This window comes from Mesoplodon mirus, assembly GCF_964341445.2.
Source record: "Mesoplodon mirus genome assembly, contig: HAP1_SCAFFOLD_752, whole genome shotgun sequence".
In the NCBI taxonomy this organism is placed as follows: Eukaryota; Metazoa; Chordata; class Mammalia; order Artiodactyla; family Ziphiidae; genus Mesoplodon; species Mesoplodon mirus.
Window position 1 is genome coordinate 7,570 of NW_028295281.1, and position 15,915 is coordinate 23,484.

Below are 15,915 nucleotides of genomic sequence, written 5' to 3' on the forward strand. Positions count from 1 at the left end.
TTTATTTTTGGCTGCCTTGGGTCTTTATTGCTGCACGCAGGCTTTCTCTAGTTGCAGTGAGTGGGGGCTACTTTTCATTGCAGCGTATGGGCTTCTCATTGCAGTGGCTTCTCTTTGTGGAGCACGGGCTCTAGGTGTGCATGCTTCAGTAGTTGTGGCACGCGGCTGAGCTGCTGTGCAGCATGTGGGATCTTCCTGGACCAGGGCTCAAACCCGTGTCCCCTGCATTGGCAGGCAGATTCTTAACCACTACGCCACCAGGGAAGGGAAGCCCTCCAGTCTTCAATATTAATATGCTATTAGCCTATCGCAACTGGCTCCTTGCCTCCCGCAGCCTCTGTTCTCAAGTTGGGTGGTTATTTGAGACCCCGTCTAGTTTTCCAAGGACTGTGTTCAGTAGAAATTGAACTACCTTGTGATTTTTTTTTCTGAAGGTACAGAGTGAAAAAACATGATTAACTTTGCAACAACAGTAATTGCATAGTATACAATTGATTTTTTGTCTGTCAATATTAAGGCAGGGTTTACTGTAACACTTTGAAAGTGTCACAAAAATTGTTTGTCCCTAGAAAAAAAAATTTAGTTGACCTTGAACTTACTGATTTCTAATTCTCTGCATTTTCATCCAGACTTTGAATTGTTTGCCTTCTAATTATTGTAGCATTTCTTCTAAACTTCTCAGGTAGGGGCTATGCCATATTCTTCCCCCACATCCATGAGGCAAATACCCAGAAAACTTGTAGGAATTTGATAAAATTATCCAGTGTATTATTGAGACAAGACTGACATTTATGTGCTTTTCCCTATTGGTTGCAGTAAAGCATGGTTTCAGGAAAGGAGTATATATATCAGAATATATTAGATCTCTTTGATTTAGAAATCATAGAATTGGAAGTTATTGATTATGAGATTAAAATACCAAAAAGATGAACACCACATCAATGATGTCACTAAATTTTTTAATGGAAATTAGTGTACAGCTGTAAGAATTTGAGTTTTGATAGATTCCTATATTAATCTGAAGCCAGTAAAATGATGACAGGGACTTCCCTGGTGGTACAGTGGCTAAGAATTCGCCTGCCAATGCAGGGGACACGGGTTCGAGCCCTGGTCCAGGAAGATCCCACATGCTGTGGAGCAACTAAGCCCGTGTGCCACAACTACTGAGGCTGTGTGCCACAACAACTGAAGCCTACGTGCTTAGAGCCTGTGCTCCGCAACAAGAGAAGCCACTGCAATGAGAAGCCCGCGCACCGCAACGAAGAGTAGCCCACACTCACTGCAACTAGAGAAAGCCCGCACGCAGCAACGAAGACCCAATGCAGCCAAAAATAAATTAATTAAATAAAAATTTATTTTAAAAATTTATGACATATCATAATCGCAGGAGATACACAATATGGGCTTTGAGAGGTCACAGATTGTAGCCTTCATAGTATAATCAACCATAAATCTTTGTTAGTGCTTGTGTATGTGTGCATGTGCACACATGTATGTGTACATGCATAAGATCATGTGTAAAGGGATACTCTTCCAGAGTGGTTTTCCTTGGCAAGGAGCATTTTGTGATATTTTTCCATTTTATAACTTCATGTTATATTTTTTTCATTGAATAGTGGGTATTGCCAAAGCAGGAAATTATTTTAATAGAATTTGAAAAAGTATTAAATAATTATCCCTTGCAGTTAAGACCTCATATGATTGTTCTATATTGTCATAAGGCATATAAGATCAAAATTATGGTATGAACTCTGGAAGCCAATTCCAAAAACAAAACAGTTCTCAGATTATTTTGCATACACAGAAAAATTCATGAGTTTCAACAGTTGAAGCTTTATTATTTATGCTGTGCTTTAACTACAGATCCATTATAGGGAGAGGGAAAATCCTGGAGCTAGAAACAAAAGTGGATATACCTACATTGTGGAGGTTTAAAAAGAAAGTTTCTCTTGTTGAAAAGATGCACATGAGGAGAGAACTGAGCATAATAGCAGAGGACCCTCTGGATGTGGAACCAGTAAGGACAAAGCAGGTTTGGATGGCATTCCATACGCAGACCAATGGTGGTATTTTTAATATAGTTGGTTAAAGGGCTTTATTTAGCAAGTTACAGTTGACCCTTGAACAATATGGGTTTGAACTGGGCAGGTCCACTTATATGCAGGGTTTTTTTTTAATAGTAATTGCTACAGTACTACATGATCTGTGGTTGGTTGAACCCATGGTTGCAGAATTGCAGATACAGAGGTACCACGGATATGGAAGTCTGACCATAAGTTATTTATACAGATCTGTCTACCCATCCATCCATCCGTCCACCCATCTGGAGAGAGACAGAGGGAGTGAGTGCACATGCTAGGTATTTACAGAAGTAGATATGGAAGTGCGAGGATATACAAACACACACATGTGTATGTGATGTATATAAGCATGTATATCCACGTTTCTATTTCAGGGCTGGAGCAAGGAAAGTGTAGAATGATCCTGGAGAAAATTTACTGTGCCAGAAAGTAGGAAAGAGTGGTGGGACGTGTAAAAAGATCCAGCTTGAAGAGACTCACACTGGGTAAATCTGAGCAATTTGACCGTAAAATAAATAATTATCATACAGAATATGAATAAAAAAAGAGGAAGGGAGGGAAGGAAGGGCTCTCATAATAGAATGCCAAACCATAAATATATAGAAGGAATGACGTAATGTAAAAATCATTATTTACAACCATCATAGTAATGATAGGTTCTGGCAAGAGTAATCAATGAATTATAAAACTACTGGTTGAAAGTTTACAAGGAGCAGGATGCTACAAAACCCAAAATATCTCTCCACAAAGTATTGATCACAACAAGAAATACAGTAGGTATAAATTTGGTGAACACTACCTTAGCCAAGAGGTGAACATTATCAATAACAGAACAAACGAACGTTTTAGATCTCTGGGGTATGATATACTGAGAAGGACGCAACGTTGCTTCAGTATTATTTCTGACAGAAATAAACAACCCGATCTTATCACAAGGAAGCATCCACGTTGAGAGTCTCCTGTTTCACAGTTATGACCACAGGGAGCATAACTGGCCAAAGGTCCCAGCTGCTGCTCTTAAATCCATCACCACGTTTGCCTGGAGGCCGGCCTTGCCCCTGATTGCTCCTAGTCAGCACAGCAGGGATCCTAAGGCAGGCCATTTCTTGGAGACCAGCATTCCTCTGTCCAGTGACCTGTTTTCAAGGACTCTGACAGCCTTGAAGGATTTTACGTAGATGACAAGGCAGTCTCGGATGATTTACCAAATCTTTCTTCCAAATCTTCACTCAGGGTCAGACTTGCACTATGCGCTGATAGTTCTGCCAGCCTTCCAGAGCTCCCTGCCATTTTCTCTCCGATGTTTCCCCTAATGAAATATTTGTTCATTAAAGTCTTTCTCAGCACTTTGCCGTCTAGTTCTTGGAGGACCAGGACAAACCCCAAACCCTAGAAGCATCCCTTTTTGGCTCTTTCTAGTAACCTTCCTTTCCATATGGTAGCCACTAGTTTGTAATGGTGTAGATTCACTTAGCCTATTTTGTACTTGATATAAATGGAGTCATGTAATAGGTGCTATTTTGTGTTGGCTTCATTTGCTCCACAGTATATCCATGACATTTATCCATATTGATGGGAGTGGATACCGTTGATTCATTTTCATTGGTGGATATTATTGCAGTGTGTAAACATATCAAAATCTATTTATTAATCCCATTATTGGTGGGTATTGGGTACTTCCCCATTCTTGGCTATCACAGTTAGTGGTGATGTGAGCAATCTAGAATGTGCCTTGTGCACTTGTTTGAGGGATATTTCTATGGGTGGAACCAAAGGGTTATAGGGTATATGTTCAACTTTGGTAGATACAGTTGACCCTTGAAGAATGCATGGGCATGAGGGATGCATCTGAGTCTTTTATTCCATAGATGTTTTTAAAATCTCTCTCACTTTTGGCCCAAGAGTGCTGCGTTTGGGTTTACGGTGTTTCTTAACTTTGAAATAGTCCAATTTTTCAATTTTTTCTTTCACAGTTGGTGATTTTTTTGGTCTTAAGAAATTCTTCCTACTCCAAGGCAAAAAGGCTGTTATCTTACGTTTCTTTCCTAAAGCATCATTGTTTACTTTTCAAATTTAAGTCTGCAGATCTTCTGGAATTTATATTTTTATATCCTATGCAGTAATGATTAATATTTTTCCCATATGTATATCCAGCTGACTGAGAACCAATAGTTGACCCTTGGACAACATGGGTTTAAACTACACAAGTGCACTTATACGAGGATTTTTTTTAATAGTAAATACTGCACTACTACACGATCCAAGGTTGGTTCAATCCTCAGATGCAGAATTGCCGATTATGGAGGAACCATGTACGTACAGAGGACTGGCTATAAGTTATACTTGGATTTTCAACTTAGCAGAGGGTTGGCACCCCTAACCCCCTTGAACCCTAGTTCAAGGATCAACTGTATTAGCAAGAGTTCTTTCCCCTCTCTGCTGCAGTGTTTTCTTTTCTTTCTTGTTTCTTTTGGCCGTGCTGCGTGGCTTGCAGGATCTCAGTTCCCTGACCAGGGATTGAACCAGGGTCACCACAGTGAAAGCGCCAAATCCTTACCACTAGACCACCAGGGAGCTCCCTGCAGTGTTTTCTTTTTACACGTTGTTATAATGTCTGTTTCAACATGGATTTTGATGTCTATTATCTTGTCTATCCTTGAGCAAACACCAGACTATCTTATATTGTAGATTTATAGTAAGATTTAATGTGACTCATATCTTTCTTTTCATTCTTCTTTCAGATTGTCCCAGCTCTTCTTTTATTTTTTATTTTTATGTTTTTTTAGATGTTGGGGGTAGGAGTTTCTTTACTTATTTTTGCTGTGTTGGGTCTTCGTTTCTGTGCGAGGGCTTCCTTTAGTTGTGGCAAGCGGGGGCCACTCTTCATCGTGGGGGCCGCTCTTCATCGTGGTGCGTGGGCCTCACTATCACGGCTTCTTGTTGGGGAGCACAGGCTCCAGACGCGCAGGCTCAGTACGTGGCTCACGGGCCTAGTTGCTCCGTGGCATGTGGGATCTTCCCAGACCAAGGCTCAAACCCGTGTCCCCTGCATTAGCAGGCAGATTCTCAACCACTGCGCCACCAGGGAAGCCCCCAGCTCTTCTTGTAGCTCTTTGCTTTCCCACATAATATTTGTAAACATCTCATCAATTTCCAAGGGAAAAAATGCTGATGTTTTTATTGGGGTTTGATTGAGCCTATAGATCATTTTGAGGATTACTGATATCTTTGTAATATTGAATCTTCAAGCCATGAATATCACTATTTTTAAGAATTTCTCTTGGAGAAAAATAAAAGTGGATCCCATGTAATAAAATGTACATAAATAGACTCCAAAATATTTAAAGGACCTACATGTGAAAGATAAGTCTAGAAAGTTAATTTTTAAAAGGTAGAAATATATTTTTTCACCTGAGGAGTTTCAGAAGCACAGATATGAAGAAATTATTGGTTGATTATCTTATAATGAAAGATTTCTATTCCATGAAGAACACAATAGAAAAATTTTAGAAACACGTGCCCAATTAGGAAAGGATACTTGTAATTGGTAAAACTGAAAAGGTATTAATAATCAGAATATGTAATAGAAATGAGGAAGAAAAAGATAGCATCCACATTAGAAAATGGGGCAAAAGTTGTAAGTAGACACTTATAGATGAAGCTACCAAGCATTTGAAAAAAGATCAAACTTATTAGAAATCAGAGAAATTTAACTAAAACAAGATACTACTATACATTTAATACACTAGCAAAATGGTGATGAGTCGTCCAAATGAAGGTAAGTGGTTGCACAAAAACCTGACGTGCAACTCTTTGGTAATCTGGACTGGTGTAGCCGTTCAGGAAGTCAATCTGGCTATATTATTAAGGTATACATATTTGCTATGAAATAATTTCCCTCGGGTATGTACTCCAAAGAAATTCTCAGATACGTCTATAAACAAATGTAAGAAGATGTTTATTTTATTATCATTGGCATGGCAGTTGGAAGAGTACAGGTAAAATGTGGGTGCAGAAAATGGAACTCTATGAAACAAATTAGATAGATGGGTGAATGTTTTTTTTTGTTTGTTTGTTTTTCTGCGGTACGTGGGCCTCTCGCTGTTGTGGCCTCTCCCGCTGCGGAGCACAGGCTCCGGACGTGCAGGCTCAGCAGCCATGGCTCACGGGCCCAGCTGCTCCACAGCATGTGGGATTTTCCCAGACTGGGGCGTGAACCCGCGTCCCCTGCATCGGCAGGCAGACTCTCAACCACTGTGCCACCAGGGAAGCCTGGATGGGTGAATCTTAAAAATATACTCCTGAATGAAGGAAATAAACACCAGAATGAATTTTATGACACAATATTATTTATATGAATTGAAACTATACACAAGTGCACATTTTGCACAAGAACACACCCAAAAGAAAACACATCAAACAAATTAGAATGGTAGCTTACGGGGTAGAGAAGGGAGTGGAGGGTGCCATAGGGAACAGGAGGTGAATAAATAAAACTTAATCATGTTACCGTATTTCATCATGCTATATCCAAGATTTCACTTTACTTGTAGTGGAAAGAAATCCTGTGTGCTATGTTGGCTTAAGTCAGGAATAGTTCTTGGAGGATATTTTCCTGAAAGAATTTGGAACACATTTTTGAAAAAATCTTTGTTTATACTATGGATGATCTTTTTTTGTTTGTTTTGTTTGTTTCTTTAATTTCTGTTTTGTGGGGGTGTGTGGGATCTACTTTATTTTGTATTTCATTCATCTGATCTTATATTTTTCCATCTGCCTTCTTCAGTTTTATTATTCATTTATTAATTTCCTGAAATGGATGTTTTCTGAATCAATTTTCAACTTCATTTCTACTTTGTTTTGTTTTGTTTTGTTTTTGTTTTCCTTGCTGTACGCGGGCCTCTCACTGTTGTGGCCTCTCCCGTTGCGGAGCACAGGCTCCGGACGCCCAGGCTCAGCGGCCATGGCTCACGGGCCCAGCCGCTCCGTGGTATGTGGGATCTTCCTGGACCAGGGCACGAGCCCGTGTCCCCTGCATCGGCAGGCGGACTCTCAACCACTGCGCCACCAGGGAAGCCCCCCTTTCTACTTTAATATATGCTTTTAAGGCTCAACATTTCCCTCTATGTATGTGTTCAAATCTCCAGATCCAATTGTGAATTTGAATGTTTCTCTTCATGGTTCTGTCAATGTTTGCTTTATAAAGTATCAGCTGAAGTTATTAGTTTCTGAGAATTTGAAACTTTTATGACTGTGAAGTGTCCCTCCGTATGTCAAGTAATGCTTTTTCCTTCCCCTTAAAGTTCACTTGGTCAAATAGCAATGTCACAGATTTTATAATTACAGAAATAACTTGAGACCTAGGATGTTGATGTCTGTCTCTAGAAAGGATTTTCTCTTGCTTCTGCACGGGTTGTAAGATGCTAACAAAACATGTTCACCTTTACACAATTTCAGGGAATGAGGTGTTTTGGCGTTTGGCTTCAGTCCCTGCCAAAGAAAGCCCAGTTTCCTCCTCCCCTTATTCCAATGGTGAAACTCTTTGGGGTTTACCAGGAAGCCTTCGTGGCTGGTAATGCTTTTATGTCGCTTAGCCTCTGGAAGACGTCCAAAATTCTACTGAGTTTGTACGCCTTTCAATGAACAGAATCTACACTCTTCTGAGGCCTACACAGTAGAACGGCAAGACGGCCTGAGACCTTCTCAGGGATTCCGGAAAGTGAAAACCAGAGTGAAAACATGTAGTCCAGAGCTCGTGCCGGTAGGCACCCCCGCACCCACCCTTGCATTCTGGGACATGTAGTCCAGAGCTCGTAAACTCGTGTAGTCCCATATACTGCAGCTACAGTAACGCCTCGCTGTAAAGGTTTACCCGCGGAATTCTGGGAAATGTGGTCCAGGAGTTCCGGGTTAGTCGCAGGCACTTCCGCCCCAGGAGGACACGCAGCAGCCATGTTTTGCCTGATGACGGAGTTTCAGGTCCGCTCTTCACGACCCATTCAAGCTTCCCCTTTGCAGACCTTTCATTTGGGGAGAAAGAGGAGGAGCGGCTAAAAGCGGAGGTTTGAGGGCCTGGAGTGGTGATGTACGTCCCGCGGGCGGAGCTTCTTTGCGTTTGGTAACGTACCCGGGATGGGGTGGGCTCAGGTCGTGCCTCCTGGGGTTTGAGGGTCTCCCCGGTTTTCTTCACCCCTAACCTGACCCCGTCCCCCACCTATGAGCTAGCCCTACCGCTTCATACGGCGTCACACTGGGTGAGTTGCTTAACTCCTCTGTGCCTCCGTTGCTGTTCGGTAAAAGGGGGGGAAAAGGAACGCCTTGTTAATATAGTGTTGTGAGAAGAAACGAGATAGCACAAGTAAAAGGTCTACAACTGCCTGATACATTGTTGGTATTAATACTACGCTAATTCGGGAGGCACCCATTTCGCAGCGGGATTCTGTGAGCCCAGGAAGCTGAATTGTCCTGGACTCCTGGCCTGTTTTGGGAGGAGAGGACTTGTAGCTGGTACGGGGGCGGAAGGGGGTGCGGTATGAATTAGTGGGGATGGAAACACAGCCCTGGTATTTCACAGTCTCCTTTCCTTCCCCAGCCCTGGCTTCTCACAAAGCACTGCACGGAGGAAGAGGCAACAGAGCCCCACGTGAGTAGGACTTGGCATTCTTCTCCTTAAGGTATTCCTATAAATTGTAGAACGTATGAGACATGGGTAACGATGATAACTGAGCCTTGGTCACTAATTTCCATTCTAAAAGCTTTATGCAAATGAACACTTTTCCATCAGGCGGTGGCTCTGTGAATTGGTACTGCTGTTTTCTCTACTTTAAGGCTGAGGAGCTGGGGGCAGGGAACACAACCCTGTTGGCCCATCCTCACCCAGATGGTAGGAGGCAGAGCTGGGGTTGGGACCCAGGCAGTTTGAGTCCAGCAGCTGAGTTTGCTAATCCCTTTGGTATATTCTCTTTGAGCATAGGGCACTGGCTAGAATCATATCATGAAAGGAGGTCGGGACTTAATTGTGGGGACCTTGAGAGCAAGGTTTAGGCTATTTTATGAGTTTTTAAGATAGTTTTCTCAACTGGGTCATTTATTTTATTTCAAATAATATGTATATCATAGAAGTAGCATAATCATTATGGAAAATGCAGATATATACATAAAGAAAAATTTTAATTATCTGTAACTTTAGGATGTAAAGATACCAGTTGTTAATGTTTTCGTGCCTTTTTGTCTGGTTACTCTTTGTGTATGTTTCTGTGTAGTGGAGGCTGTTTTTTGTGGGACTGATGTTACACTGCAGTACTACTCAAATTGTGGTCCACAGACCAGCGGCCTTGGCATCACTTGGATAGAAATGCCCAGCCTTGAGCCCCATTCGAGACCTTCTGATTTATAATTTCTGCGTAGGGGGTCCAGGAGGCTGCGTTCCAACAAGATCCCGCAGTAATTCACATGCACGTGAAAATTCGAGAAGCTCAAGAGAGGGTCTTTTCTGGAAACTGAGGCCGAGGAAATTGACCCTGCTGGATGTCACAGATAAAATTGAGCTGGACTCACCAAAGGCCTACTTAGTCCAATGACTTTATTCCCCCACTAATTATTGTCAACTGTCAGGGCCCCTTTCAGAATCCTGAATTGAGCAGAAGACAGCTAGCAAGTGTAGAGTCAAAATGGAGGTCGTTAGAAGTTGTGAAGATATCTCTCTCCCAAGCTTTGGGGAGTGGAATCATTGCCATCTTTTGTACTAGATCGAACCCGGGCCCCCTGCATTGGGAATGTGGAGTCTTATCCACTGCACCACCAGGGAAGTCTCCCATTTATTTCTTAAACTTTCCTATATTTATAATGATATAATTACAATTCAGATTCCTGTCTTTTTTTCATTTGAATTAGGTATGGACTGTCAAACTATTTTTTACTGTTGTTGCAGAATCCTGGCTTTTATTAGTTCTCTTTACCTCTGTGCATAATTGTCAAAAGGGTACTTCCTGTTTAAAAGGAAACTTAACGTCTTTTTATACCTTTTGTAAAAAGTTGTCCATGTCAATTTAAATATTATTGTTGCAGTCACAAAATCTTTAGGAAGACAAGCAGAGATTTTCAGAAGTCTATAAAGACTCTCACATAACAGGGCAACAACGTAGGACCTCCACATGTCTGACAGTCTTCTGTTGGTAGAAATCACATCTCTAAGGATAATTTCTAACTAAAATATCATCTGCTTTACCGCAGTTGCTAAGAAATAAGAAACCCTGACAGTGGTGTTCTCAGAGCTTCCTACCTTATGACGATCTCACGAGTTGGATGCCCGTGTTCTCCCCTACTGGCAGAGGACAGAACTGAGGCGAAGAGATGTGAATAACTTGCCCAGGGTGACACTGCTCGTGAATGGCGTAGCCTGATCAGAGCCCATGCATATTGACTCCAAAACCTACTCTGACTTACATGGTCTCTGTTTACACCATACCCAGAATAAGAATGACCCCTGTGGAAGCTGCAGGCACCCTGTGAGGGGGCCACTGTGTATGGATGGGCAGGTCATTCCTCACACAGCCACTGAGGGGGTTCACGGGGGCATCTGGTATCTGCGTGGGTCTCTGCTCATCAAGCATAATCAGCTGTAGCCACCCCGAGGACTGGGAGCCTTGGTAATTCACAATGAGCACCACGTGGGTTAGTGACTTCTTTTTCTTTAAACCAGTTTCCAGTTTGACTTCTTCTTTCCCTGTCTGTCTTGCTAGGACTCTGCACTGCCCCAGAAGGAGAGAGAAAATGAGCACATTCCAGGTGAGTAGAGCTTGCCTTTCTTGCTGTTAAAAACGCCATTTTTGTACTCAGGTTGGACACAGGTTTTCCTCTTTTTTTTTTCTTTTTCTTTTTTTTTTTTTTTTTGATTGTAGTATAGTTGATTTACAATGTATTAATTTCAGGTGTACAGCAAAGTGATTCAGTTATACATATATGTACATGTATTTTCAGATTCTTTTCCCTTATAGGTTATTACGAAATATTGGGTATAGTTCCATATGGGTTTTCTCTTTCAAGGAGAGTCTAAGCATATGAGGACCTGAGTGTGCCATGTGTGCTTTTTTTAAAAATTCCTGTTAAATTTAATTGGTTTCGGTTTTAATTTTTGTTTTATTTCATCTTTTTTTATTTTACAAGTAAAAGAAAAATTAAGGGAAATGAAGGACATCTTCCAGTCTACTGCTTACCTGCTTACAAATTAGCTGCTTTTATATTTCTGTAATCTCTCCATCATATGTATTCATGGATGTGTATTTGTATTTATAACATAGATACAGTTTTAAATTGTTTTTTTCATTTAATACTAGCTAACGTTCACTTTTAATTGCTTTATCATGTTCCTGCAAACTTATGCACCTTTTTTTTTTTTTTCTGGTATGCGGGCCTCTCACTGTTGTGGCCTCTCCCGTTGCGGGGCACAGGCTCCGGACGCGCAGGCTCAGCGGCCGTGGCTCACGGGCCCAGCTGCTCCGCGGCATGTGGGATCTTCCCGGACCGGGGCACGAACCCGTGTCCCCTGCATCGGCAGGCGGACTCTCAACCACTGCGCCACCAGGGGAGCCCTGCACCTATTTTTTAAACTATTCTTTATTCACAGACATTTAGTTTAAAGACTTCTCCTGTTTCAGGAGCACTACAGTGACGGTGTTCCTGATTTAACCTGTTTCTCAAAATATCTGTTCTGAAGAATATTGCCCCTTTTTGCCCTTAACATAGTAGGTTTAGGTATTCAGAATTTAAGAGGTATGTTTTACATGTGGTGCCTTGGATGTTTTTTGGTAGAATATCCAAATACGGCAGAGCACAGCAGGATCAAACTGCTGCTTCACGCAGAAAAAGTCATGTATTGTTAGAAGTTTTCTCACGACCAGAGTTAGATTCAGTCTTCCCCATGCTTGAGTCAGACCCTTTGTGTATTTTATTTACTGGTTTGTTTCTTTTTCCATCTTATATTTTTTTCTAATCAGAGTAATACATGACCTTAGTTGAAAAAGTCCAGTGGTACTTAAAGCACTTGTCACTGCATAGACAGCTCAGAACAATTGTATAAAGAGGTGCTTGGTTTCATCTTTGTTTTAAATATAAAGAATCGGGGTTGTGAAAAAAGGAGGAACCAACTCAGACTCACCCAGAAAACCAAGGGTCTGGAGTCAGAGTATTGCATTCAAGCGAAAGACAGGAACGGGGAAAGAGAGAGTTTTCATTCAGAGACCTGGCACGGCCTTTTGGTTAGTTTCCACATATAACACTCCTTCTCAGCTGGTTCCCACCTCAGTGAGAAAGCAGGTGCCATCAAATACTGCCAGGACTAAATTGGTAACTGTTTCTGGGGCACTTGGCAATAATAATTAAACAGTGAAAGCTTTTTAGTTCAGGATCCAGTGGTTAGAATTCTAGGGAGTTTACTTATGAGTTGTCTGAGAGCCCCAGGTAAATACACAAAAGCTTTCTCTTTCATAGCTGCACGTCCAGTGAGGCTGAGGAAAGTCAGTGTGTGGCATTGGCAGGATGGAAGGAGGGGGTGCTGGGAAGTCTGCACACCTCACAGGAGCCGGAGCAACTTCCCATCCTCCTCGTCTCCTCGGGGCTGCCCCTCTTCCACTGGCCACTGGGTATAAGATTGAGGTGGTGTTGTTTGTCGTAGGAGGCGGTGACCTTCAAGGACGTGGCCGTGGCCTTCACAGAGGAGGAGCTGGGGCTGCTGGACTCGGCCCAGAGGAAGCTGTACCAGGATGTGATGGTGGAAAACTTCCGGAACCTGGTCTCAGTGGGTGAGGACAGCCTTTCTCTGCGAGTGTCTTTGTGACCTTGGTGTTTCAAGGCTTTGGGCCTCTTGAGGTGGTTCCCTGAGTTTGGGGACCAGACTTTTGCAATTCCTGTGGGACACGAGAGGATGTCTCTGGTCTTTCCAAACAGTGTGTTTCAGGTCCTTTTCAATTATTTTGTAAAAGAACTGTAAATCGACAGTATCTTGCTGTACCTTGTGTATTCTTCTTCAGATTTCCCTCCCCGCCATTAGTGGATCATAAAGCCAATTTATTGAGCAAATTCATTTGGGGAGGAAATACTGTTTGGAATGAGGATTCTTATGTCTACTTCTTAGGTAACCCTCCCATAGAAGGAAAGAAATTTCTATTTCCTTATCCCTTATACCAGGGGAGAACAGGTCTCAGAAAACAGCCAGCTGGTGAGTTAGCCTTTCCCTTAAAAGATTTGCCCCGCTGCGTCCCATTTGCCTCCTCCAAAGCCCACCTCACTAATAAGAAATCGATCTTTGTTAGCTCTACAAACATTTTGTGTGTGTGTGTGTGTGCATTTGTATGTACCTTGTAGAAGGCATTTTAGATAATGTCACCTTGAGTGCTTTGATCATTCTTCAATAGTTTCTAGTCTGTTTCTTCTCAATACTTATCACAGGCTATGGAATTTATTCCCAGCTCACTCATAAAGCCCATTCTTCACTTTGGAACTCATTCTTGTTAAAGACCAATGTATCTGTGTCCAAAAATTTTCCATGCTGTTTTTAAAGAGACAGCATTCTTCCCTAGCCTCTAAATTTTGACTCCTGCTTGGCAGGGGGAGTGGAGGAACATATTAGGCAGCACAAATGCCTGAGAAGGATCCAGTGCATAGGTCTTCATGCTCTTTTTTAACCCCACTGATTCTTAGACCCTTTTTTAAAATTAATTAATTGTTGGTTGCATTGGGTCTTCGTTGCTGCATATGGGCTTTTCTCTAGTTGTGGTGAGTGGGAGCAGCTCTTGGTTGTGGTGCGCAGGCTTCTCATTGCAGTGGCTTCTCTTGTTTCAGAGCACGGTCTCTAGGAACGCGGGCTTCAGTAGTTGTGGCACGTGGGCTCAGTAGTTGTGGCTCACGGGCTTAGTTGCTCTGCGGCATGTGGGATCTTCCCGGACCAGGGCTCGAACCTGTGTCCCCTGCACTGGCAGGCAGATTATTAACCACTGTGCCACCGGGGCAGTCCCGGTTTTTAGCCCCTTTCATATCCTCCTCAGCACTAACCCCCTTGGTGTGCTGCCGCCTCGGGTGCAGCCTTTCAACTTAAGCAAAACTGTACTTTCCAGTCCTTTTCCTGTATCTGATACCTGACTTGTAAAAGCTGTTTCGCTTCTCTGACTTGGTTCAAACTTAACCTGGGATTCAGAATTGTAGAGAATCCTAGAAATCAAACTGAGTTCACCTGTGCATGCATTTCTTGAGCCCTGACTAACTGCTAGGCACTGTTAAAGCTGTGAGCACAGCAAAATGCTTGTCTTTATTGATACTGTGTTATGGTAGGAATGACATGTAATTTTTGAAAGATGATTTAAATAGTATGTCAGAGTAGTCATTTGGTTTTAAATGGGTTTCATTAATGCTAAGTATTTGGGAGTTTAACAGACCATCTCTTGGTTTCTGTTAGTATATAAACCAGAGAACTTCATTTGTCGTGCGAAAGATAAGCTGAACCATCCTGAGGCTCATTAAAGTCTCACACTGTGTCTTAAGTGTAAAATCTTGAATTTTTGAACAAAGCTTTCACGTGTCCACATCTCTGAATTCTCTGTCCTTCTAGAAGAAAACAATCAAAGTGAGTTGAGGGCCGTTCAAGACAGAGGATCACGTGAAGAGCTTTCCTGCTGGAAAATCTGGCAACAAATTGCAAATGACTTAACCAGATGCCAAGACTCCATGATAAATAGTTGTCAGTTCCACAAACAAGGTGATTCCCCCTGCCAGATTGGGGCAGGACTCTATTCAAATTTCTGAAGATGAGAACCGTATATGAAATGATAAAGCAGGTGATCCCAGTAGTACTGGAAATGCAAGGCTTGCAACTTTGAGAGCCCAGGATTCTTGGAGGAAAACTTCATTGGCTGAGTCACAGAATGATCAGAATAGACACCAGCAAATTTCCATGAAAAATAAACGGTGTCAGTGTAAAGAGGATGTTGACACCATCAGTTGGATTTCACACCACCTTGATGCTCATGGAGTACACAAGGGTCAAAAATCTTACGGCTACAGTGATTATAGAAAAGATAGCACGAGGGTTTCAACACTGGATCAGAATACCATGATTCACACAGGACAAAAACCTTACCAGTGTAATGAACGTAAAGAAACCTTCACCGACCTCTCCACCTTTGATCTTCACCAGCAATTGCACTCAAAAGAGAAGTCTCATACGTGCAGTGAGTGTGGAAAAGGCTTCCGTTACAGCTCGGTTCTTCATATTCATCAGAGAGTTCACGCGGGAGGAAAACATAGTGAGTGTGATGAGTGTGGCAAGGAGTTCAGTCAGAGCTCACAGCTGCAGACTCCTCAGAAAGTCCACACTGTAGAGAAACCATTCAAATGTGGGGAATGTGGGAAAGGCTTCAGCCGTAGGTCAGCACTTAACTATTCATTGTAAAGTCCACACGGGAGAGAAACCTTGTAATTGTGAGGAGTGTGGGAGGGCCTTCAGTCAGGCCTCTCACCTTCAGGACCATCAGAGAGTCCACACTGGGGAGAAACCATTCAAATGTGACACATGTGATAAGAGCTTCAGTCGGAATTCACAACTTCAGTCCCATCAGAGAGTCCATACGGGAGAGAAACCGTACAAATGTGAGGAGTGTGGGAAGGGCTTCATTTGTAGCTCAAATCTATACATTCATCAGAGGGTCCACACAGGAGAAAAACCCTACAAATGTGAGGAATGTGGGAAAGGCTTTAGTCGGCCTTCAAGTCTTCAGGCCCATCAGGGAGTCCACACTGGAGAGAAATCATACATACGCAATGTGTGTGGTAAAGGCTTTACTCT

The 15,915-nt window shown here is 42.4% G+C and overlaps 1 protein-coding gene across 1 annotated transcript; it reads left to right on the forward strand.

Annotated features, from left to right (window-relative positions):
* Positions 1 to 8,085: 8,085 nt before the first annotated feature.
* On the forward strand, positions 8,086 to 12,915 carry LOC309797581 (zinc finger protein-like; the record flags this gene model as incomplete). The annotated part of the gene is made up of 4 exons (XM_082646075.1): positions 8,086 to 8,199; positions 8,674 to 8,724; positions 10,823 to 10,868; positions 12,754 to 12,915. Exons 1-4 carry the CDS (start codon positions 8,165 to 8,167, stop codon positions 12,913 to 12,915), a joined length of 294 nt encoding a protein of 97 aa, XP_082502201.1. The 5' UTR covers positions 8,086 to 8,164.
* Between the last annotated feature and the right edge of the window lie 3,000 nt (positions 12,916 to 15,915).